This window comes from Salvelinus alpinus, chromosome 7, assembly GCF_045679555.1.
Source record: "Salvelinus alpinus chromosome 7, SLU_Salpinus.1, whole genome shotgun sequence".
Classification (NCBI taxonomy): Eukaryota; Metazoa; Chordata; class Actinopteri; order Salmoniformes; family Salmonidae; genus Salvelinus; species Salvelinus alpinus.
In genome coordinates this window covers 15,809,855-15,831,650 of record NC_092092.1, presented here as the reverse complement: position 1 = coordinate 15,831,650, position 21,796 = coordinate 15,809,855, and the positions used below count along the sequence as shown (strand labels likewise).

At 50.3% G+C, this 21,796-nt stretch overlaps 1 protein-coding gene across 1 annotated transcript in view; it reads right to left on the bottom strand.

The window, feature by feature from the left end:
• Positions 1 to 1,204: 1,204 nt before the first annotated feature.
• The window catches only part of LOC139580533 (protein jagged-1b-like), a 173,087-nt gene continuing 152,495 nt past the window's right edge, over positions 1,205 to 21,796 (bottom strand). The window contains exons 21-26 of the mRNA XM_071409310.1: positions 20,877 to 20,990; positions 17,711 to 17,820; positions 15,605 to 15,862; positions 11,494 to 11,625; positions 7,455 to 7,605; positions 1,205 to 2,485 (exon numbers count right to left, since the gene is read on the bottom strand). Coding sequence (XP_071265411.1) covers positions 1,935 to 2,485; positions 7,455 to 7,605; positions 11,494 to 11,625; positions 15,605 to 15,862; positions 17,711 to 17,820; positions 20,877 to 20,990 — 1,316 coding nt within the window. The 3' untranslated portion in view covers positions 1,205 to 1,934. The remainder of the gene's footprint in view (positions 2,486 to 7,454; positions 7,606 to 11,493; positions 11,626 to 15,604; positions 15,863 to 17,710; positions 17,821 to 20,876; positions 20,991 to 21,796) is intronic.

The following is a 21,796-nucleotide window of genomic DNA, read 5'->3' as shown; positions in this document are numbered from 1 at the left end:
CCTATAGGAGCCCTATAGGAAGGAGCCCTATGGGAAGGAGCCCTATAGGAGCCCTATAGGAAGGAGCCCTATAGGAAGGAGCCCTATGGGAAGGAGCCCTATAGGAAGGAGCCCTATAGGAGCCCTATAGGAAGGAGCCCTATGGGAAGGAGCCCTATAGGAAGGAGCCCTATGGGAAGGAGCCCTATGGGAAGGAGCCCTATGGGAAGGAGCCCTATGGGAAGGAGCCCTATAGGAGCCCTATAGGAAGGAGCCCTATAGGAAGGAGCCCTATAGGAGCCCTATGGGAAGGAGCCCTATGGGACGGAGCCCTATGGGAAGGAGCTCTATGGGACGGAGCCCTATGGGACGGAGCCCTATGGGAAGGAGCCCTATAGGAAGGAGCCCTATGGGAAGGAGCCCTATAGGAGCCCTATAGGAAGGAGCCCTATGGAAAGGAGCCCTATAGGAAGGAGCCCTATGGGAAGGAGCCCTAAGGAGCCCTATGGGAAGGAGCCCTATAGGAGCCCTATAGGAAGGAGCCCTATAGGAAGGAGCCCTATAGGAGCCCTATAGGAAGGAGCCCTATGGGAAGGAGCCCTATAGGAGCCCTATAGGAAGGAGCCCTATGGGAAGGAGCCCTATAGGAGCCCTATAGGAAGGACCCCTATAGGAAGGAGCCCTATAGGAGCCCTATAGGAAGGAGCCCTATGGGAAGGAGCCCTATAGGAAGGAGCCCTATAGGAGCCCTATAGGAAGGAGCCCTATGGGAAGGAGCCCTATAGGAAGGAGCCCTATGGGAAGGAGCCCTATGGGAAGGAGCCCTATGGGAAGGAGCCCTATGGGAAGGAGCCCTATGGGAAGGAGCCCTATAGGAAGGAGCCCTATAGGAAGGAGCCCTATAGGAAGGAGCCCTATGGGAAGGAGCCCTATGGGAAGGAGCCCTATGGGAAGGAGCCCTATGGGAAGGAGCCCTATGGGAAGGAGCCCTATAGGAAGGAGCCCTATGGGAAGGAGCCCTATAGGAAGGAGCCCTATAGGAAGGAGCCCTATGGGAAGGAGCCCAATAGGAAGGAGCCCTATAGGAAGGAGCCCTATGGGAAGGAGCCCTATAGGAAGGAGCCCTATAGGAAGGAGCCCTATGGGAAGGAGCCCTATAGGAAGGAGCCCTATGGGAAGGAGCCCTATAGGAAGGAGCCCTATAGGAAGGAGCCCTATGGGAAGGAGCCCTATGGGAAGGAGCCCTATGGGAAGGAGCCCTATGGGAAGGAGCCCTATGGGAAGGAGCCCTATAGGAGCTTTATAGGAAGGAGCCCTATGGGAAGGAGCCCAATAGGAAGGAGCCTATGGGAAGGAGCCCTATGGGAAGGAGCCCTATAGGAGCTTTATAGGAAGGAGCCCTATAGGAGCCCTATGGGCGCTGGTCAAAAGTAGTGCACTACATAGGCAATATGCTGCCATAGGGCCCTGGTCAAAAGTAGTGCACTACATAGGGAATATGCTGCCATAGGGCCCTGGTCAAAAGTAGTGCAATACATAGGGAATATGCTGCCATAGGGCGCTGGTCAAAAGTAGTGCACTACATAGGGAATATGCTGCCATAGGGCGCTGGTCAAAAGTAGTGCAATACATAGGGAATATGCTGCCATAGGGCCCTGGTCAAAAGTAGATAGGGAATAGGGTACCACATCTGATGCAGCCATGGATTCATTCATCCAAACAACAAACCCTGTAGTCACAGAATAATGACGCAACAGTTTAGGAACTACAAATCCCAGAACCCCCCCCCCCCCCCCCGGTCCTCGTCACTAAGGTCAATGGTTGCACGAAAACACAGTGTCAACACAGCGGATTAGAAGGACCACCTTGCCGGGATGACCATAACGTCCAGGATGGGGGAATTCTTTACACAGGGTTTACATGCTACTTCCTGCCTCCTGCTATATCATTTCCTGCTATACGATGTAGTCCATCCTGTTGATGCTGTGTGCCGTCTCCAGGGCTCTGTTGTCCTGTTTATTAGTCCAGTTAGGGTGTTTGGAGCTGGGCTGCACCGCGGTCCTGTCGTCCCCGTCGTTGGGCCCGTTGGCCCCCAGGCCTCCATTGAGGCCCTGATCCTCCCGCTCCACCAGTGTGTAGGTAGGCTGTTTGGCTGTAACCACAAAGCTTCCTTTATTCCCTAGCTGTCTCTCTTTATCGTCGTCCTCCTCCCCCTCGGGGCGGTGGTGTGTTCGTACCTTGGCGACGACCGAGTTTTTATCCTCGTAGTCTTTGATGACCACCGACGTCGTAAGATGGCCGCTGCCGGCGTGTTTCACGTTGATGGGATTCTTGATCTGGTTGAGCGGCTCGCGGACGTTGTTGGTGGTGTCGTCATCTGTCGCCGCGGACGACGAGGCTCCGTTGCCATGTTTCCGCCGGCGACGCATGCAGTACAGGAAGACGGAGACCAGCACCAGGATCCACAAGACGATGAAGACTGAAGAGAGGAGGGGGACCAAGTAGTCTAAAGAGGGAAGATGCGAGACAAAAAGGGTCAGTTTGGCTGTACACGCAATACATCAACATTATATTAGGCCAGCTGACCGTATTAATTAACATTTACAATTGTGAGTCTATGAATGAGTCTGTCCTAAAAAGTTAACTTCTTCAGGCTAGGGGGCAGTATTCGGAAGTTTGGATGAATGAGGTGCCCAAAGTAAACTGCCTGTTACTCAGGCCCAGAATCTAGGATATGCATATAATTGGTAGTATTGGATAGAAAACACTCTAAAGTTTCCAAAACTGTTAATGTAATGTCTGTGAGTATAACAGAATTAATATGGCAGGCAAAAACCCGAGGACAATCCATCCAGAATTTTTTTCTTTTCAACTCACCCATTTCTGACTTTCGTGACGTCTCAGATATTCGCATGTGTGCTTTCGCCGTAAAGCCTTTTTGAAATCCGACAACGCGGTTGGATTAACAAGAAGTTAAGCTTTTAAATAATGTAAGACACTTGTATTTTCATGAATGTTTAATATTACGATTTCTGTAATTTGAATTTCGCGCTCCGCAAATTCACCGGATGTTGTCGAGGTGAGACGCTAGCGTCCCAATGATCCGTAAGTAGTTTTAAGCATATTATAATATTGATGTTAGTAACACTCGAGGGCCCTAAAAGCTGTAATCACTGGGAAGTACCAACATCTCTGCATCAGCCAGTTAACCAGGAGGAACACTGGGAAGTACCAACATCTCTGCATCAGCCAGTTAACCAGGAGGAACACTGGGAAGTTCCAACATCTCTGCATCAGCCAGTTAACCAGGAGGAACACTGGGAAGTACCAACATCTCTGCATCAGCCAGTTAACCAGGAGGAACACTGGGAAGTACCAACATCTCTGCATCAGCCAGTTAACCAGGAGGAACACTGGGAAGTACCAACATCTCTGCATCAGCCAGTTAACCAGGAGGAACACTGGGAAGTACCAACATCTCTGCATCAGCCAGTAAACCAGGAGGAACACTGGGAAGTACCAACATCTCTGCATCAGCCAGTTAACCAGGAGGAACACTGGGAAGTACCAACATCTCTGCATCAGCCAGTTAACCAGGAGGAACACTGGGAAGTACCAACATCTCTGCATCAGCCAGTTAACCAGGAGGAACACTGGGAAGTACCAACATCTCTGCATCAGCCAGTTAACCAGGAGGAACACTGGGAAGTACCAACATCTCTGTATCAGCCAGTAAACCAGGAGGAACACTGGGAAGTACCAACATCTCTGCATCAGCCAGTAAACCAGGAGGAACACTGGGAAGTACCAACATCTCTGCATCAGCCAGTAAACCAGGAGGAACACTGGTGTATTTCTTCACAAATGTTCCAATGAATTATGCTGAACAATGATTCATTAAATTTCTGCTACTGCTGTGTTCTCTAGCTTCACAACAGCATGGCCTGAAGTCCTGGCTGTGAGGGAGAGGTGGAGGAGGAGGGGAGGATGACAGGAGCAACATGGCCTGTGACGGGGGAGGAGGGGAGGATGACAGGAGCAACATGGCCTGTGATGGGGGAGGAGGGGAGGATGACAGGAGCAACATGGCCTGTGACGGGGGAGGAGGGGAGGATGACAGGAGCAACATGGCCTGTGACGGGGGAGGAGGGGAGGATGACAGGAGCAACATGGCCTGTGATGGGGGAGGAGGAGGAGGGGAGGAGGATGACAGGAGCAACATGGCCTGTGATGGGGGAGGAGGAGGAGGGGAGGAGGAGGGGAGGATGACAGGAGCAACATGGCCTGTGACGGGGGAGAAGGGGAGGATGACAGGAGCAACATGGCCTGTGACGGGGGAGGAGGGGAGGATGACAGGGGCAACATGGCCTGTGACGGGGGAGGAGGGGAGGGGTGGAGGAGGGGAGGATGACAGGAGCAACATGGCCTGTGACGGGGGAGGAGGGGAGGATGACAGGAGCAACATGGCCTGTGACGGGGGAGGAGGGGAGGATGACAGGAGCAACATGGCCTGTGACGGGGGAGGAGGGGAGGATGACAGGGGCAACATGGCCTGTGACGGGGGAGGAGGGGAGGGGTGGAGGAGGGGAGGATGACAGGAGCAACATGGCCTGTGACGGGGGAGGAGGGGAGGATGACAGGAGCAACATGGCCTGTGACGGGGGAGGAGGGGAGGATGACAGGAGCAACATGGCCTGTGATGGGGGAGGAGGAGGAGGGGAGGAGGATGACAGGAGCAACATGGCCTGTGATGGGGGAGGAGGAGGAGGGGAGGAGGAGGGGAGGATGACAGGAGCAACATGGCCTGTGAAGGGGGAGGAGGGGAGGAGGATGACAGGAGCAACATGGCCTGTGATGGGGGAGGAGGAGGAGGGGAGGAGGAGGGGAGGATGACAGGAGCAACATGGCCTGTGACGGGGGAGGAGGGGAGGATGACAGGAGCAACATGGCCTGTGACGGGGGAGGAGGGGAGGGGTGGAGGATGACAGGAGCAACATGGCCTGTGACGGGGGAGGAGGGGAGGATGACAGGAGCAACATGGCCTGTGACGGGGGAGGAGGGGAGGATGACAGGGGCAACATGGCCTGTGACGGGGGAGGAGGGGAGGGGTGGAGGATGACAGGAGCAACATGGCCTGTGACGGGGGAGGAGGAGGAGGGGAGGAGGATGACAGGAGCAACATGGCCTGTGGGGAGGAGGGGAGGGCGAGAGAAGCTGGAGAACAGAAGGAGAAACTCCCATCTGGCAGCAACAGAGAAGGGCCGTTACAACGATAAATGGCCTAGTATGTGACCATACCCGGTCTGCTAGGTGGTTGCTATGTGACCATACCCGGTCTGCTAGGTGGTTGCTATGTGACCATACCCGGTCTGCTAGGTGGTTGCTATGTGACCATACCCGGTCTGCTAGGTGGTTGCTATGTGACCATACCCGGTCTGCTAGGTGGTTGCTATGTGACCATACCCGATCTGCTAGGTGGTTGCTATGTTACCATACCCGGTCTGCTAGGTGGTTGCTATGTGACCATACCCGGTCTGCTAGGTGGTTGCTATGTTACCATACCCGGTCAGCTAGGAGGTTGCTATGTTACCATACCCGGGCTGCTAGGAGGTTGCTATGTTACCATACCTGGTCTGCTAGGAGGTTGCTATGTTACCATACCCGGTCTGCTAGGAGGTTGCTATGTTACCATACCCGGTCTGCTAGGTGGTTGCTACTTAAAGTCTTAAAGTCCCCAGGACATTTACAGTATTAGACAAGACTGCCTTCTCGTCTTGTGCACCAGAGGCATGGAATAGTCTACAATCCATGCTTCATCTAGATATTTTATTTTATTTATTTTTTATTTTATTTTACCGTTATTTTACCAGGTAAGTTGACTGAGAACACGTTCTCATTTGCAGCAACGACCTGGGGAATAGTTACAGGGGAGAGGAGGGGGATGAATGAGCCAATTGTAAACTGGGGATTATTAGGTGACCGTGATGGTTGAGGGCCAGATTGGGAATTTAGCCAGGACACCGGGGTTAACACCCCTACTCTTACGATAAGTGCCATGGGATCTTTAATGACCTCAGAGAGTCAGGACACCCGTTTAACGTCCCATCCGAAAGACGGCACCCTACACAGAGCAGTGTCCCCAATCACTGCCCTGGGGCATTGGGATCTTTGTTTAGACCAGAGGAAAGAGTGCCTCCTACTGGCCCTCCAACACCACTTCCAGCAGCACCTGGTCTCCCATCCAGGGACTGACCAGGACCAACCCTGCTTAGCTTCAGAAGCAAGCCAGCAGTGTTATGCAGGGTGGTATGCTGCTGGCTATGGTAGTGGTAGTGTCACTGAATTAATTTAAAATATTGATGGGAGACTCTGTTACAGAGGAGTGTAAATGCTTGTTTTAGGCTAGATCGTATTGTATTGGTGTATGTTTTAATGATGTAATGTATTGATTGTTGCTGCCTTCTTGGCCAGGTCTCCCTCGAAAAAGAGACTCTGGGTCTCAACAGGATTTTCCTGGTAAATAAAATAAAAATTACCTACAGAGAGATGAACCTGGAGAAGAGTCCCCTAAGCAAGCTGGTCCTGGGGCTCTGTTCACAAACACAAACACAGCCCACAGAGCCCCAGGACAGCAACACAATTAGACCCAACCAAGTCATGACAAAACAGAGAGACTGTGTGTGTGTGGTGTGTACCGGTTTGGCTGTGTGTGTGTGGTGTGTACCGGTTTGGCTGTTTGTGTGTGGTGTGTACCGGTTTGGCTGTGTGTGTGTGGTGTGTACCGGTTTGGGTGTGTGTGTGTGTGTGGTGTGTACTGGTTTGGCTGTGTGTGTGTGTGGTGTGTACCGGTTTGGCTATGTGTGTGTGTGTGGGCGGGCGGGCGAGTGTGTGTGTGTGTGTGTCCTTGCTGTCCCCAGTCCACCTGGCCTTGCTGCTGCTCCAGTTTCAACTGTTCTGCCTGCGGCTATGGAACCCTGACCTGTTCACCGGACGTGCTACCTGTCCCAGACCTGCTGTTTTCAACTCTCTAGAGACCGCATGAGCGGTAGAGATACTCTTAATGATCGGCTATGAAAAGCCAACTGACATTTACTCCTGAGGTGCTGCACCCTCGACAACTACTGTGATTATTATTATTTGACCATGCTGGTCATTTATGAACATTTGAACATCTTGGCCATGTTCTGTTATAATCTCCACCCGGCACAGCCAGAAGAGGACTGGCCACCCCTCATGGTATGGTTCCTCTCTAGGTTTCTTCCTAGGTTTTGGCCTTTCTAGGGAGTTTTTCCTAGCCGCCGTGCTTCTACACCTGCATTGCTTGCTGTTTGGGGTTTTAGGCTGGGTTTCTGTACAGCACTTTGAGATATCAGCTGATGTAAGAAGGGCTTTATAAATACATTTGATGTGTGTGTGTGTGTGTGGGCGGGCGGGCGGGCGGGCGAGTGTGTCTATGTGTTGCAGGGGGTTCATACCGGTCTGGCTAGCGCTCGGCGTCCGCTGCACTCTGACCTCAGCAATGGCGGTGATGATGCTGTTGTTGCCATGGCGTTTAGACACCAGATCGATGATCCTCTCTGTTATCTCCTTTATAGGTGATCTGTCCATCCACTGGTCCACTGTGTACTGGAGAGAGAGAGCAAAGAGAGAGAGAGGAGAGAGAGAGAGAGAGAGAGAGAGAGAGAGAGAGAGAGAGAGAGAGAGAGAGAGAGAGGAGAGAGAGAAGAGAGCGAGGAGAGCGAGGAGAGAGAGATAGAGAGCGAGGAGAGAGAGAGAGAGAAGAGAGCGAGGAGAGAGAGAGCAAAGAGAGAGAGAGCGAGGAGAGAGCGAGGCGAGAGAGAGAGAGGAGAGAGAGAAGAGAGCGAAGAGAGTGAGAGCGAGAAGAGAGCGAGGCGAGAGAGAGAGAAGAGAGTGAGAGCGAGGAGAGAGAGAGAGAAGAGAGCAAGGAGAGAGAGAGAGAAGAGAGCAAGGAGAGAGAGAGAGAGTGAGGAGAGAGCAAGGAGAGAGAGAGAAGAGAGCGAAGAGAGTGAGAGCGAGAAGAGAGCGAGGCGAGAGAGAGAGAAGAGAGTGAGAGCGAGGAGAGAGAGAGAGAAGAGAGCAAGGAGAGAGAGAGAGAAGAGAGCAAGGAGAGAGAGAGAGAGTGAGGAGAGAGCAAGGAGAGAGAGAGAGAGAGAGAAGAGAGCAATGAGAGAGAGAGAGAAGAGAGCAAGGAGAGAGAGTGAGGAGAGCGAGAGAGAAGAGAGTGAGGTGAGTGAGAGCGAGGAGAGAGAGAAGAGAGCAAGGAGAGAGAGAGAGAGCGAGGAGAGAGAGTGAGGAGAGCGAGAGCAAAGAGAGAGAGAAGAGAGCGAGAGCGAGGAGAGAGAGAAGAGAGAGAGTGAGGAGAGCGAGAGAGAAGAGAGAAGAGAGTGAGAGCGAGAAGAGAGAAGAGAGTGAGAGCGAGAAGAGAGAAGAGAGTGAGAGCGAGAAGAGAGAGGAGAGAGTGAGAGCGAGGAGAGAGAGAAGAGAGAGAAGAGAGTGAGAGCGAGGAGAGAAGAGAGCGAGGAGAGAGAGTGAGGAGAGCGAGAGAGAAGAGAGCGAGGAGAGAGAGTGAGGAGAGAGCGAGAGAGAAGAGAGCGAGGAGAGAGAGAGAGAGTGAGGAGAGAGAGCGAGAGCGAGAGAGAGAGAGAGAGAGAGAGAGAGAGAGAGAGAAGAGAGTGAGAGCGAGGAGAGCGGTGTAAGTGTTGTGTATCTGTTATCTCCTTTATACAGTAGGTGTCTAGCCGCTGCTCCTCTGTGTCAAGGACAGAAGAATCAAATATGTAACAAATGTGTCTTCTGCTTCATCAAAGCCTCGTTAGTCCAGGCTTCTCATGTCGAGTCAACGTGAAGACACTTGGAAGGATGGCTACATGTGACTAGGTTTATCCCCTATGAAAAACCGACCACAGTTGTTGGAGAGGATGGAGCTGAGAAAACACCAGATGGTATTATTGTATGTTGAAAAGGTCTTGATACATAACACCTTCGTCAGATTACTAGAGTAGTTTTGATGCTTTTTTCTGTCCTTGGCTGCAGTCTAACAGAGCAATTCCTCAAACAAAATTCCTTGGTTTCTCAGAAATCCAGGTTGAAGGAATTCTGGAATCATAACGACATTTTTCAACCAGGAATTCTGGGGGAGGAACAATAGAATTTGGGGAAAGTTGGCAGCATTTGTAACCCGAGTTAGAGAGGTCTTGATACACAATATCTTCATCAGATGTTCATCAGATGTTTAATTTTATTGATGTTTATCTTTTCAGCTTTGAATACAATACTCCATGACATCATGTAGCTCCACATAGCTGAACAGAGCTGAACAGAGCTGAACAGAGCTCCACAGAGCTGAACAGAGCTGAACAGAGCTCCACAGAGCTGAACAGAGCTGAACAGAGCTCCACAGAGCTGAATAGAGCTGAACAGAGCTGAACAGAGCTCCACAGAGCTGAACAGAGCTGAACAGAGCTCCACAGAGCTGAATAGAGCTCCACATCGCTGAACAGAGCTGAACAGAGCTCCACACAGCTGAACAGAGCTGAACAGAGCTCCACATCGCTGAACAGAGCTGAACAGAGCTCCACATAGCTGAACAGAGCTGAACAGAGCTCCACATAGCTGAACAGAGCTCCACATCGCTGAACAGAGCTGAACAGAGCTCCACATTGCTGAACAGAGCTCCACATCGCTGAACAGAGCTGAACAGAGCTCCACAGAGCTGAACAGAGCTCCACATCGCTGAACAGAGCTGAACAGAGCTCCACACAGCTGAACAGAGCTGAACAGAGCTCCACATAGCTGAACAGAGCTGAACAGAGCTCCACATCGCTGAACAGAGCTGAACAGAGCTCCACATCGCTGAACAGAGCTGAACAGAGCTCCACATAGCTGAACAGAGCTGAACAGAGCTCCACATAGCTGAACAGAGCTCCACATCGCTGAACAGAGCTGAACAGAGCCCCACATCGCTGAACAGAGCTGAACAGAGCTCCACACAGCTGAACAGAGCTGAACAGAGCTCCACACAGCTGAACAGAGCTCCACATAGCTGAACAGAGCTGAACAGAGCTCCACATAGCTGAACAGAGCTGAACAGAGCTCCACATCGCTGAACAGAGCTGAACAGAGCTCCACATCGCTGAACAGAGCTGAACAGAGCTCCACATCGCTGAACAGAGCTGAACAGAGCTCCACATAGCTGAACAGAGCTGAACAGAGCTCCACATCGCTGAACAGAGCTGAACAGAGCTCCACATCGCTGAACAGAGCTGAACAGAGCTCCACATCGCTGAACAGAGCTGAACAGAGCTCCACATCGCTGAACAGAGCTGAACAGAGCTCCACATCGTTGAACAGAGCTGAACAGAGCTCCACATAGCTGAACATAGCTGAACAGAGCTGAACAGAGCTCCACATCGCTGAACAGAGCTCCACATCGCTGAACAGAGCTCCACAGAGCTGAACAGAGCTCCACATAGCTGAACAGAGCTCCACATAGCTGAACAGCGCTGAACAGAGCTCCACATCGCTGAACAGAGCTCCACATCGCTGAACAGAGCTCCACATCGCTGAACAGAGCTCCACATGGCTGAACAGAGCTCCACATCGCTGAACAGAGCTCCACATCGCTGAACAGAGCTCCACAGAGCTGAACAGAGCTGAACAGAGCTGAACAGAGCTCCACAGAGCTGAACAGAGCTCCACAGAGCTGAACAGAGCTGAACAGAGCTGAACAGAGCTCCACAGAGCTGAACAGAGCTGAACAGAGCTCCACATAGCTGAACAGAGCTGAACAGAGCTCCACAGAGCTCCACAGAGCTGAACAGAGCTCCACATAGCTGAACTCCACATCACTCCAGACCAAAAGTAAGTCCACCAAAACAGCCAGTGTATCTAATGTCTAACTATTACCCAGAGCATCGGGCTGTGACACATGAAGAACACACCACCTTCCCCATGCCTCAGAGAGAACATACAGGGAGAATAGACTAGGTTTTAGAGTCAGGAGCTCAGTACTGTGGACTAGGTGTATTGAGGATAAGGGAGTGTTAACCAGCCCAGTACAGGTCAGTACTGTAGACTAGATGTATTGAGGATAAGGGAGTGTTAACCAGCCCAGTACAGGTCAGTACTGTAGACTAGATGTATTGAGGATAAGGGAGTGTTAACCAGCCCAGTACAGGGTGATAGAATAATGAAGACTGAGGGAGTGTTAACCAGCCCAGTACAGGGTGATAGAATAATGAAGACTGAGGGAGGGTTAACCAGCCCAGTACAGGGTGATAGAATAATGAAGACTGAGGGAGGGTTAACCAGCCCAGTACAGGGTGATAGAATAATGAAGACTGAGGGAGGGTTAACCAGCCCAGTACAGGGTGATAGAATAATGAAGACTAAGGAAGATCTTTCATACATTACTTTCCCTGTTCCTTACAGTCCACTTTGATTTGAACCCAGACTCCTGACAAACGTACACACACGTGACAGGAAGTGACTTACGATGCTGAGATGGATCTCGTTGCTGGCGGAGGTTGAAGGGTCACAGGTTATGGAAACAGAATACTCAGAGGACACATTCTTGACCACGTACAGTTGTCTCAGCTGCTTACACACTGCCTCAATACTCAGACCCTGGAGAGAGAGAGAGAGAGAGAGAGAGAGAGAGAGAGAGAGAAACAGAGAGAGAGAGAGAGAGAGAGAGAGAGAGAGAGAGAGAGAGAGAGAGAGAGAGAGAGAGAGAGAGAGAGAGAGAGAGAGAGAGAGAAACAGAGAGAGAGAGAGAGAGAAACAGAGAAACAGAGAGAGAGAGAGAGAGAGAGAGAGAGAGAGAGAGAGAGAGAGGTTTAGAGAAACAGAGAGAGAGAGAGAGAGAGAGAGGTTTAGAGAAACAGAGAGAGAGAGAGAGAGAGAGAGAGAGAGAGAGAGAGAGAGAGAGAGGGTTAGAGAAACAGAGAGAGAGAGAGAGAGAGAGAGGGTTAGAGAAACAGAGAGAGAGAGAGAGAAACAGAGAGAGAGAGAGAGAGAGATAGAGAGAGAGAGAGAGAGAGAGAGAGAGAGAGAGAGGGTGAGAGAAACAGAGAGAGAGAGAGAGAGAGAGAGAGAGGGTTAGAGACAGACAGACAGACAGACAGACAGACAGACAGGGTTAGAGAGAGAGAGCGCGAGGGAGACAGAGCGACACTAACATCAGAATCCAAATACTTGATTCAGTTATAGAACCCATTGCCCTTTATGGTTGTGGGGTCTGCTCACCAACCAAGAATTCACAAAATGGGACAAACACCAAATTGAGACTCTGCATGCAGAATTCTGCAAAAATATCCTCAGTGTACAACGTAAAACACCAAATTATGCATTAAGAGCAGAATTAGGCCGATACCCGCTAATGAACAAAATCCACAAAAAAAGCCGTTCAATTCTACAACCACCTAAAAGGAAGAGATGCTCACACATTCCACCACAAATCCATCACCTACAGAGAGATGAACCTAGAGAAGAGTCCCCTAAGCAAGCTGGTCCTGGGGCTCTGTTCACAAACAGACCCCACAGAGCCCCAGGACAGCAACACAATTAGACTCAACGAATTCATGGGAAAACAAAAAGATAATTACTTGACACATTGGAAAGAATTAACAAAAAAAACAGAGCAAACTAGAATGCTATTTGGCCTAAACAGAATACCTGACCACTGTGACTGACCCAAACTTAAGGAAAGCTTTGACTATGTACAGACTCAGTGAGCATAGCCTTGCTATTGAGAAAGGCCACCATAGGCAGACCTGGCTCTCAAGAGAAGACAGGCTATGTGCACACTGCCCACAACATGAGGTGGAAACTGAGCTGCACTTCCTAACCTTCTGCCAAATGTAGGACCATATTAGAGACACATATTTCCCTCAGATTACACAGATCCACAAAGAATTCGAAAACAAACCCAGTTTTGATAAACTCCCATATCTACTGGGTGAAATACCACAGTGTGCCATCACAGCAGCAATATTTGTGACCTGTTGTCACAAGAAAAGGTCAACCAGTGTAGAACAAACACCCTTGTAAATATCACCAATATGAATGTTTCTACAACTTGATTGGAGTCCATCTGTGATAAATTCAATTGATTTGGAAAGGCACACACCTGTCTATATAAGGTCCCACAGTTGACAGTTCATGTCAGAGCAAAAACCAAGCCATGAGGTCGAAGGAATTGTCCGTAGAGTTCAGAGACAGGATTGTTTTGGGTGCACAGATGTGGGGAAGGGAACCAAAACATGTCTGCAGCATTGAAGGTCCACAAGAACACGGTGGCCTCCATCAATCTTAAATGGAAGAAGTTTGGAACCACTAAGACTCTTCCTAGAGCTGGCCGCCCGGCCAAACTGAGCAATCGGGGAAGAAGGGCCTTGGTCAGGGAGGTGACCAAGAACCCGATGGTCATTCTGACAGATCTCCTCTGTGGAGATGGGAGAACCTTCCAGAAGGACAACCATCACTGCAGTACAATCAGGCCTTTATGGTAGAGTGGCCACACGGAAGCCACTCCTCAGTAAAAGTTGGACTGGAACACTTTCCCTAGCCGGTCGGTAGAGTTGGACTGGAACACTTTCCCTAGCCGGTCGGTAGAGTTGGACTGGAACACTTTCCCTAGCCGGTCGGTAGAGTTGGACTGGAACACTTTCCCTAGCCGGTCGGTAGAGTTGGACTGGAACACTTTCCCTAGCCGTTCGGTAGAGTTGGACTGGAACACTTTCCCTAGCCGGTCGGTAGAGTTGGACTGGAACACTTTCCCTAGCCGTTCGGTAGAGTTGGACTGGAACACTTTCCCTAGCCGGTCGGTAGAGTTGGACTGGAACACTTTCCCTAGCCGGTCGGTAGAGTTGGACTGGAACACTTTCCCTAGCCGGTCGGTAGAGTTGGACTGGAACACTTTCCCTAGCCGTTCGGTAGAGTTGGACTGGAACACTTTCCCTAGCCGGTCGGTAGAGTTGGACTGGAACACTTTCCCTAGCCGGTCGGTAGAGTTGGACTGGAACACTTTCCCTAGCCGGTCGGTAGAGTTGGACTGGAACACTTTCCCTAGCCGGTCGGTAGAGTTGGACTGGAACACTTTCCCTAGCCGGTCGGTAGAGTTGGACTGGAACACTTTCCCTAGCCGGTCGGTAGAGTTGGACTGGAACACTTTCCCTAGCCGGTCGGTAGAGTTGGACTGGAACACGTTCCCTAGCCGGTCGGTAGAGTTGGACTGGAACACTTTCCCTAGCCGGTCGGTAGAGTTGGACTGGAACACTTTCCCTAGCCGTTCGGTAGAGTTGGACTGGAACACTTTCCCTAGCCGGTCGGTAGAGTTGGACTGGAACACTTTCCCTAGCCGGTCGGTAGAGTTGGACTGGAACACTTTCCCTAGCCGGTCGGTAGAGTTGGACTGGAACACTTTCCCTAGCCGGTCGGTAGAGTTGGACTGGAACACTTTCCCTAGCCGGTCGGTAGAGTTGGACTGGAACACTTTCCCTAGCCGGTCGGTAGAGTTGGACTGGAACACTTTCCCTAGCCGGTCGGTAGAGTTGGACTGGAACACTTTCCCTAGCCGTTCGGTAGAGTTGAACTGGAACACTTTCCCTAGCCGGTCGGTAGAGTTGGACTGGAACACTTTCCCTAGCCGGTCGGTAGAGTTGGACTGGAACACTTTCCCTAGCCGGTCGGTAGAGTTGGACTGGAACACGTTCCCTAGCCGGTCGGTAGAGTTGGACTGGAACACTTTCCCTAGCCGGTCGGTAGAGTTGGACTGGAACACTTTCCCTAGCCGGTCGGTAGAGTTGGACTGGAACACTTTCCCTAGCCGGTCGGTAGAGTTGGACTGGAACACTTTCCCTAGCCGTTCGGTAGAGTTGGACTGGAACACTTTCCCTAGCCGGTCGGTAGAGTTGGACTGGAACACTTTCCCTAGCCGTTCGGTAGAGTTGGACTGGAACACTTTCCCTAGCCGGTCGGTAGAGTTGGACTGGAACACTTTCCCTAGCCGGTCGGTAGAGTTGGACTGGAACACGTTCACGAACTTCATCTATCAGTTGACTGCTCATATTGAGTTCGAGAGCCGAACGGCTGGGCTGAGAGCCAGATGGCTGGGCTGAGAGCCAAACGGCTGGGCTGAGAGCAGAACGGCTGGGCTGAGAGCCAAACGGCTGGGCTGAGAGCCAAATGGCTGGGCTGAGAGCAGAACGGCTGGGCTGAGAGCCGAACGGCTGGGCTGAGAGCCGAACGGCTGGGCTGAGAGCCGAACGGCTGGGCTGAGAGCCGAACGGCTGGGCTGAGAGCAGAACGGCTGGGCTGAGAGCCGAACGGCTGGGCTGAGAGCCGAACGGCTGGGCTGAGAGCAGAACGGCTGGGCTGAGAGCCGAACGGCTGGGCTGAGAGCCGAACGGCTGGGCTGAGAGCAGAAAGATGGAGGAGGAAAGGGAAAGTGACCCAATAGCCCCTTAATTCAATCTCTGGCTGCCAAGGGCAAAAGTAGTGCACTATATGGAATAGGGGGCCTAGGTTAGAGAGCGTCTGAGCTGCTGAGTAGAAGGGTAGTAGGGAAGAAAAGAGGGAAATGAATCTCTCTACTCTGACTCACCCTGGGCATGGTCTCTTTGGTGAACGTAAGTGTTACGTTGGCACAGCTGTTGTCGTGGTAACCGGAGCTGGGGTGGCATTTATTGGGCGGTGGGGAGGAGGGGTGGCACTCCCCCTGACCCAGACACGGCCGGATGAAACACTGCTCCTCCCTGATTGGTGCACAGCTCTGACCAGACAGACACCCGTCCCCACCTCCTCCGCTACCGTGGCCTTTAACCCCACCGCTGACTCGGCAGGACCTAAGACCACACCACATCTGAAATCAATCAATCAATCAATCAATCAATCAATACGTCTGTAACACCAGTGACATATAGGAAATAGACACATGTATTCAAGACACAAAGTTCCAGTAACTTTCCCAACATTGCCAGGTTTTCCAGAGTTCCCTCTCTGATAATTCCCCCCTGATTCCAACTGGGAACTCTAAAGAGAATTTCTGGGAAACCTGGAACGTTTTGGGAATGGTAGTTGAGTTTTGCAGCCCTCTAAGATACACCTACAGTTGAAGTCAGGAAGTGTACATTCACCTTAGCCAAATACATTTCAACTCAGTTTTTCACAATTCCTGACATTTTATTCATAGTAAAATGCCCTGTCTTAGGTCAGTTAGGATCACCACTTTATTTTAAGAACGTGAAATGTCAAAATAATAGTAGAGAGAATGATTTATTTCAGCTTTTATTTCTTTCATCACATTCCCAGTGGGTCAGAAGTTTACACTCAATTAGTAGCCTTCCACAAGCTTCCCAAAATAAGTTGGGTGAATTTTGGCCGTTCCTCCTGCCAGAGCTGGTGTGACTGAGTCAGGTTTGTAGGCCTCCTTGCTCGCACACACTTTTTCAGTTCTGTCCACAAATTTTCTATAGGATTGAGGTCAAGGATTTGTGATGGCCACTCCAATACCTTAACCTAGTTGTCCTTAAGTTATTTTGCCACAACTTTGTAAGTATGCTAGGGGTCATTGTCCATTTGGAAGACCCATTTACGACCAAGCTTTTACTTCCTGACTGATGTCTTGAGATGTTGCTTCAATATATCCACATAATTTCCCTCCCATCTATTTTGTGAAGTGCACCAGTCCCTCCTGCAGCAAAGCACCCCCACAACATGATGCGGCCACCCCCGTGCTTCACGGTTGGGATGGTGTTCTTCGGCTTGCAAGCCTCCCCTTTTTTCCTCCAAACATAATGATGGTCATTATGGCCAAACAGTTCTATTTTTGTTTCATCAGACCAGAGGACATTTCTCCAAAAAGTACAATCTTTGTCCCCATGTGCAGTTGCAAACCCTAGTCTGGCTTTTTTTATGGCGGTTTTGGAGCAGTGGCTTCTTCCTTGCTGAGCAGCCTTTCAGGTTATGTCGATATAGGACTCGTTTTATTGTGGATATAGATACTTTTGTACCTGTTTCCTCCAGCATCTTCAAAAGGTCCTTTGCTGTTGTTCTGGGATTGATTTGCACTTTTCACACCAAAGTACGTTCATCTCTAGGAGACAGAACGCGTCTCCTTCCTGAGCGGTATGACGTCTGCGTGGTCCCATGGTGTGTATACTTGCGTACTATTGTTTGTACAGATGAACGTTGTACCTTCAGGCGTTTGGAAATTGTTCCCAAGGATGAACCAGACTTGTGGAGGTCTACAATTCTTTTCTGAGGTCTTGGCTGATTTATTTTGATTTTCCCATGATGTCAAGCAAAGAGGCACTGAGTTTGAAGTTAGGCCTTGAAATACATCCACAGGTACACCTCCAATGGACTCAAATGATGTCAATTAGCCTATCAGAAGCTTCTAAAGCCATGACATAATTTTCTGGAATTTTCCAAGCTGTTTAAAGGCACAGTCAACTTAGTGTATGTAAACTTCTGACCCACTGGAATTGTGATACAGTGAATTATAAGTGAAATAATCTGTCTGTGAACAATTGTTGGAAAAATGACTTGTGTCATGCACAAAGTAGATGTCCTAACTGACTTGCCAAAACTATAGTTTGTTAACAAGAAATGTGTGGAGTGGTTGAAAAACGAGTTTTAATGACTCCAACCTAAGTGTATGTAAACTTCAACTGTAGGTAAAGGTCAGATAATAGGTGTAGGTACGTACTCGAGTACAGACAACCTTCCCATTAAAGCACTGGCAGGTGTTGCAGTCCTCATCCCACTTGGCTAAATCAGGGGTGACACGACTGTTCCCTGAGCACGGTCTCCCTGTCACTGGAACACACAAGACTTAACAGGCAGTACATGTCATCTCTACTGACTGTGTGTGTGTGTGTGTGTGTGTGTGTGTGTGTGTGTGTGTGTGTGTGTGTGTGTGTGTGTGTGTGTGTGTGTGTGTGTGTGTGTGTGTGTGTGTGTGTGTGTGTGTGTGTGTGTGTGTGAGCATGAGATAGAGACTGAAAGAGAGAGAGACTGAAAGAGAGAGAGACTGAAAGAGAGAGAGACTGAAAGAGAGTGACTGAAAGAGAGAGTGACTGAAAGAGAGATAGAGAGTGAAAGAGTAGGGATGGGCATATTTAATTGAATATCCGCATATCATTTCATATCCAAACGAATGTTAGTAGAGACAAACACTTGTGAGACAGTATTCATTATTTGAGAACGTTTGTTAGGCGCAAATTTAACAATGAAAACGCTTTGTCTAAATTAAACTGTCCATGATGTTACATTGTTACACACAAGGATATAACTGCAAAAATAATGGAAACACTTCGCTGAGCTCCAGCTGCTACAGACGTCGCGCGGCTATCGCTGAGCTCGTGGCTGTCATTGTTTACAGTTGCGCACTGTAAATGTATGTAGTTACTGTAAATGTATGTAGTTACTGTAAATGTATGCTATGGGTTGTGTTACTCCTGCCACCAGGCCTCACTATGGGTTGAGTTACTCCTGCCACCAGGCCTGGCTATGGGTTGAGTTACTCCTGCCACCAGGCCTCACTATGGGTTGTGTTACTCCTGCCACCAGGCCTGGCTATGGGTTGTGGTACTCCTGCCACTAGGCCTGGCTACGGGTTGTGTTACTCCTGCCACCAGGCCTGGCTATGGGTTGTGTTACTCCTGCCACCAGGCCTCACTATGGGTTGTGTTACTCCTGCCACCAGGCCTGGCTACGGGTTGTGTTACTCCTGCCACCAGGCCTGGCTACGGGTTGTGTTACTCCTGCCACTAGGCCTGGCTATGGGTTGTGTTACTCCTGCCACCAGGCCTCACTATGGGTTGTGTTACTCCTGCCACCAGGCCCCACTATGGGTTGTGTTACTCCTGCCACCAGGCCTGGCTATGGGTTGTGTTACTCCTGCCACCAGGCCTGGCTATGGGTTGTGTTACTCCTGCAGCCAGGCCTGGCTATGGGTTGTGTTACTCCTGCAGCCAGGCCTGGCTATGGGTTGTGTTACTCCTGCCACCAGGCCTCACTATGGGTTGTGTTACTCCTGCCACCAGGCCCCACTATGGGTTGTGTTACTCCTGCCACCAGGCCTGGCTATGGGTTGTGTTACTCCTGCCACCAGGCCTGGCTATGGGTTGTGGTACTCCTGCAGCCAGGCCTGGCTATGGGTTGTGTTACTCCTGCCACCAGGCCTGGCTATGGGTTGTGTTACTCCTGCCACCAGGCCTCACTATGGGTTGTGTTACTCCTGCCACCAGGCCTCACTATGGGTTGTGTTACTCCTGCCACCAGGCCTGGCTACGGGTTGAGTTACTCCTGCAGCCAGGCCTGGCTACGGGTTGTGTTACTCCTGCCACCAGGCCTGGCTATGGGTTGAGTTACTCCTGCAGCCAGGCCTGGCTATGGGTTGTGTTACTCCTGCCACCAGGCCTGGCTATGGGTTGTGTTACTCCTGCCACTAGGCCTGGCTATGGGTTGTGTTACTCCTGCCACTAGGCCTGGCTACGGGTTGTGGTACTCCTGCCACTAGGCCTGGCTATGGGTTGTGTTACTCCTGCCACCAGGTCTGGCTATGGGTTGTGTTACTCCTGCCACCAGGCCTGGCTACGGGTTGTGGTACTCCTGCCACCAGGCCTGGCTATGGGTTGTGTTACTCCTGCCACTAGGCCTGGCTATGGGTTGTGGTACTCCTGCCACTAGGCCTGGCTACGGGTTGTGTTACTCCTGCCACCAGGCCTGGCTATGGGTTGTGTTACTCCTGCCACCAGGCCTCACTATGGGTTGTGTTACTCCTGCCACCAGGCCTCACTATGGGTTGAGTTACTCCTGCCACCAGGCCTGGCTATGGGTTGTGTTACTCCTGCCACCAGGCCTGGCTATGGGTTGTGTTACTCCTGCCACCAGGCCTGGCTATGGGTTGTGTTACTCCTGCCACCAGGCCTCACTATGGGTTGTGTTACTCCTGCCACCAGGCCTCACTATGGGTTGTGTTACTCCTGCCACCAGGCCTGGCTATGGGTTGTGTTACTCCTGCCACCAGGCCTGGCTATGGGTTGTGTTACTCCTGCCACCAGGCCTGGCTATGGGTTGTGTTACTCTTGCTGCCAGGCCTGGCTATGGGTTGTGTTACTCCTGCCACCAGGCCTGGCTATGGGTTGTGTTACTCCTGCCACCAGGCCTGGCTATGGGTTGTGTTACTCCTGCCACCAGGCCTGGCTATGGGTTGTGTTACTCCTGCTGCCAGGCCTGGCTATGGGTTGTGTTACTCCTGCCACCAGGCCTGGCTACGGGTTGAGTTACTCCTGCCACCAGGCCTGGCTATGGGTTGTGTTACTCCTGCCACCAGGCCTGGCTACGGGTCGTCATAGTGCATGTATCCCTCCGCTGAGCCATGACAACATGACAATTTCCCCCATTTCAAATAGCCATTAGCCTACAGGCACCAATGGAGGACGAGACCAGACACAGATCAATGCAAAACCCACCGTTTGGAAACACAATCAGTTCTACAGAGTAATGATGGCAAACATCAGACTTCTCTTTCACTGTCTGCTGTTAGCCTAGGCTACGGTTAGCCAAAAGGTACCGGAATAGCAGTCTGCTGTTGTGGCATTTTGGATCATTCTGATTGGTCAAGAGAGTAGAGCAAAATAGATTTTTTGTTGTTGTTTTAAATAAATTATAACAATTAAATCATTTCAAATGCCCATCCCTATGACATAGAGAGATCGTGAGCTAGTGTTTTCAGAGATCCTATGACATAGAGAGATTGTGAGCAAGTGTTTTCAGAGATCCTATGACGTAGAGAGATCGTGCGCTCGTGTTTTCAGAGATCCTATGACATAGAGAGATCGTGAGCTCGTGTTTTCAGAGACCCTTACCGTGCTGACAACGTGGTCCTGATCGGTCTTGGGGACACAGGCAGTGGAAGCCATTGATTTCATCAACACAGGTAGCACCAAAGGCACACGGGGAGGACTGGCATTCGTTGATATCTGACACACACGCACACACACACACGTTATAGCAGTGTTAAGATATTTTATCAAGGTTTAAGATAAATGATTAAATAATTCTACCCAGAAACTTAACTTAGAGGTTATGTGGCATGGACAAGGGGTAATTAAAAATGATAACCATTGTGGAAGAGAGGAATGTATGTACCGAAAGTAAGCAAAGAGACTCCTTAACCTATGTTTGAACCGACCCAGCTATAACTCTGTGGATCATTAACCTATGTTTGAACCGACCCAGCTATAACTCTGTGGAGATAAGATAAGACAGCGAGAGCCCCTCCAGGTTTCCCGTATCTGAGGGGGACTGGAACTGTCAGCTAAGTGGTAATAAACTGTGGTGAGACTTCAGGAGATAATCCAAATATAGTGTGTATGTATGTGCGTTAGTAATAGAAGGGATAAAAATAACGATTTTGTATATGCACGTCAGAGCTCTCTCGAGAATAAACACTATTGATTAATTTGGTGGCTGGTCTTTGTCTATTTTATGCAAATAAGAACCTTACAAATTCTTAGAAACGGACAGAGTGTTTGCTTTGTTATAATTGAATTGGTTAACGAACACATAGGAATCAAATTCCTTTATCAAGCAGTCAGGAACGATCCAATTATGTTTGACATTAAGCCTTTAAACCTTTTCTCAATAGGGGGGCGCTATTTTCACTTTGTAAAAAATCGTGCCCAAATTAAACTGCCTCGTACTCAATTCTTGCTCGTACAATATGCATATTATTATTACTATTGGATAGAAAACACTCTCTAGTTTCTAAAACCGTTTGAATTAT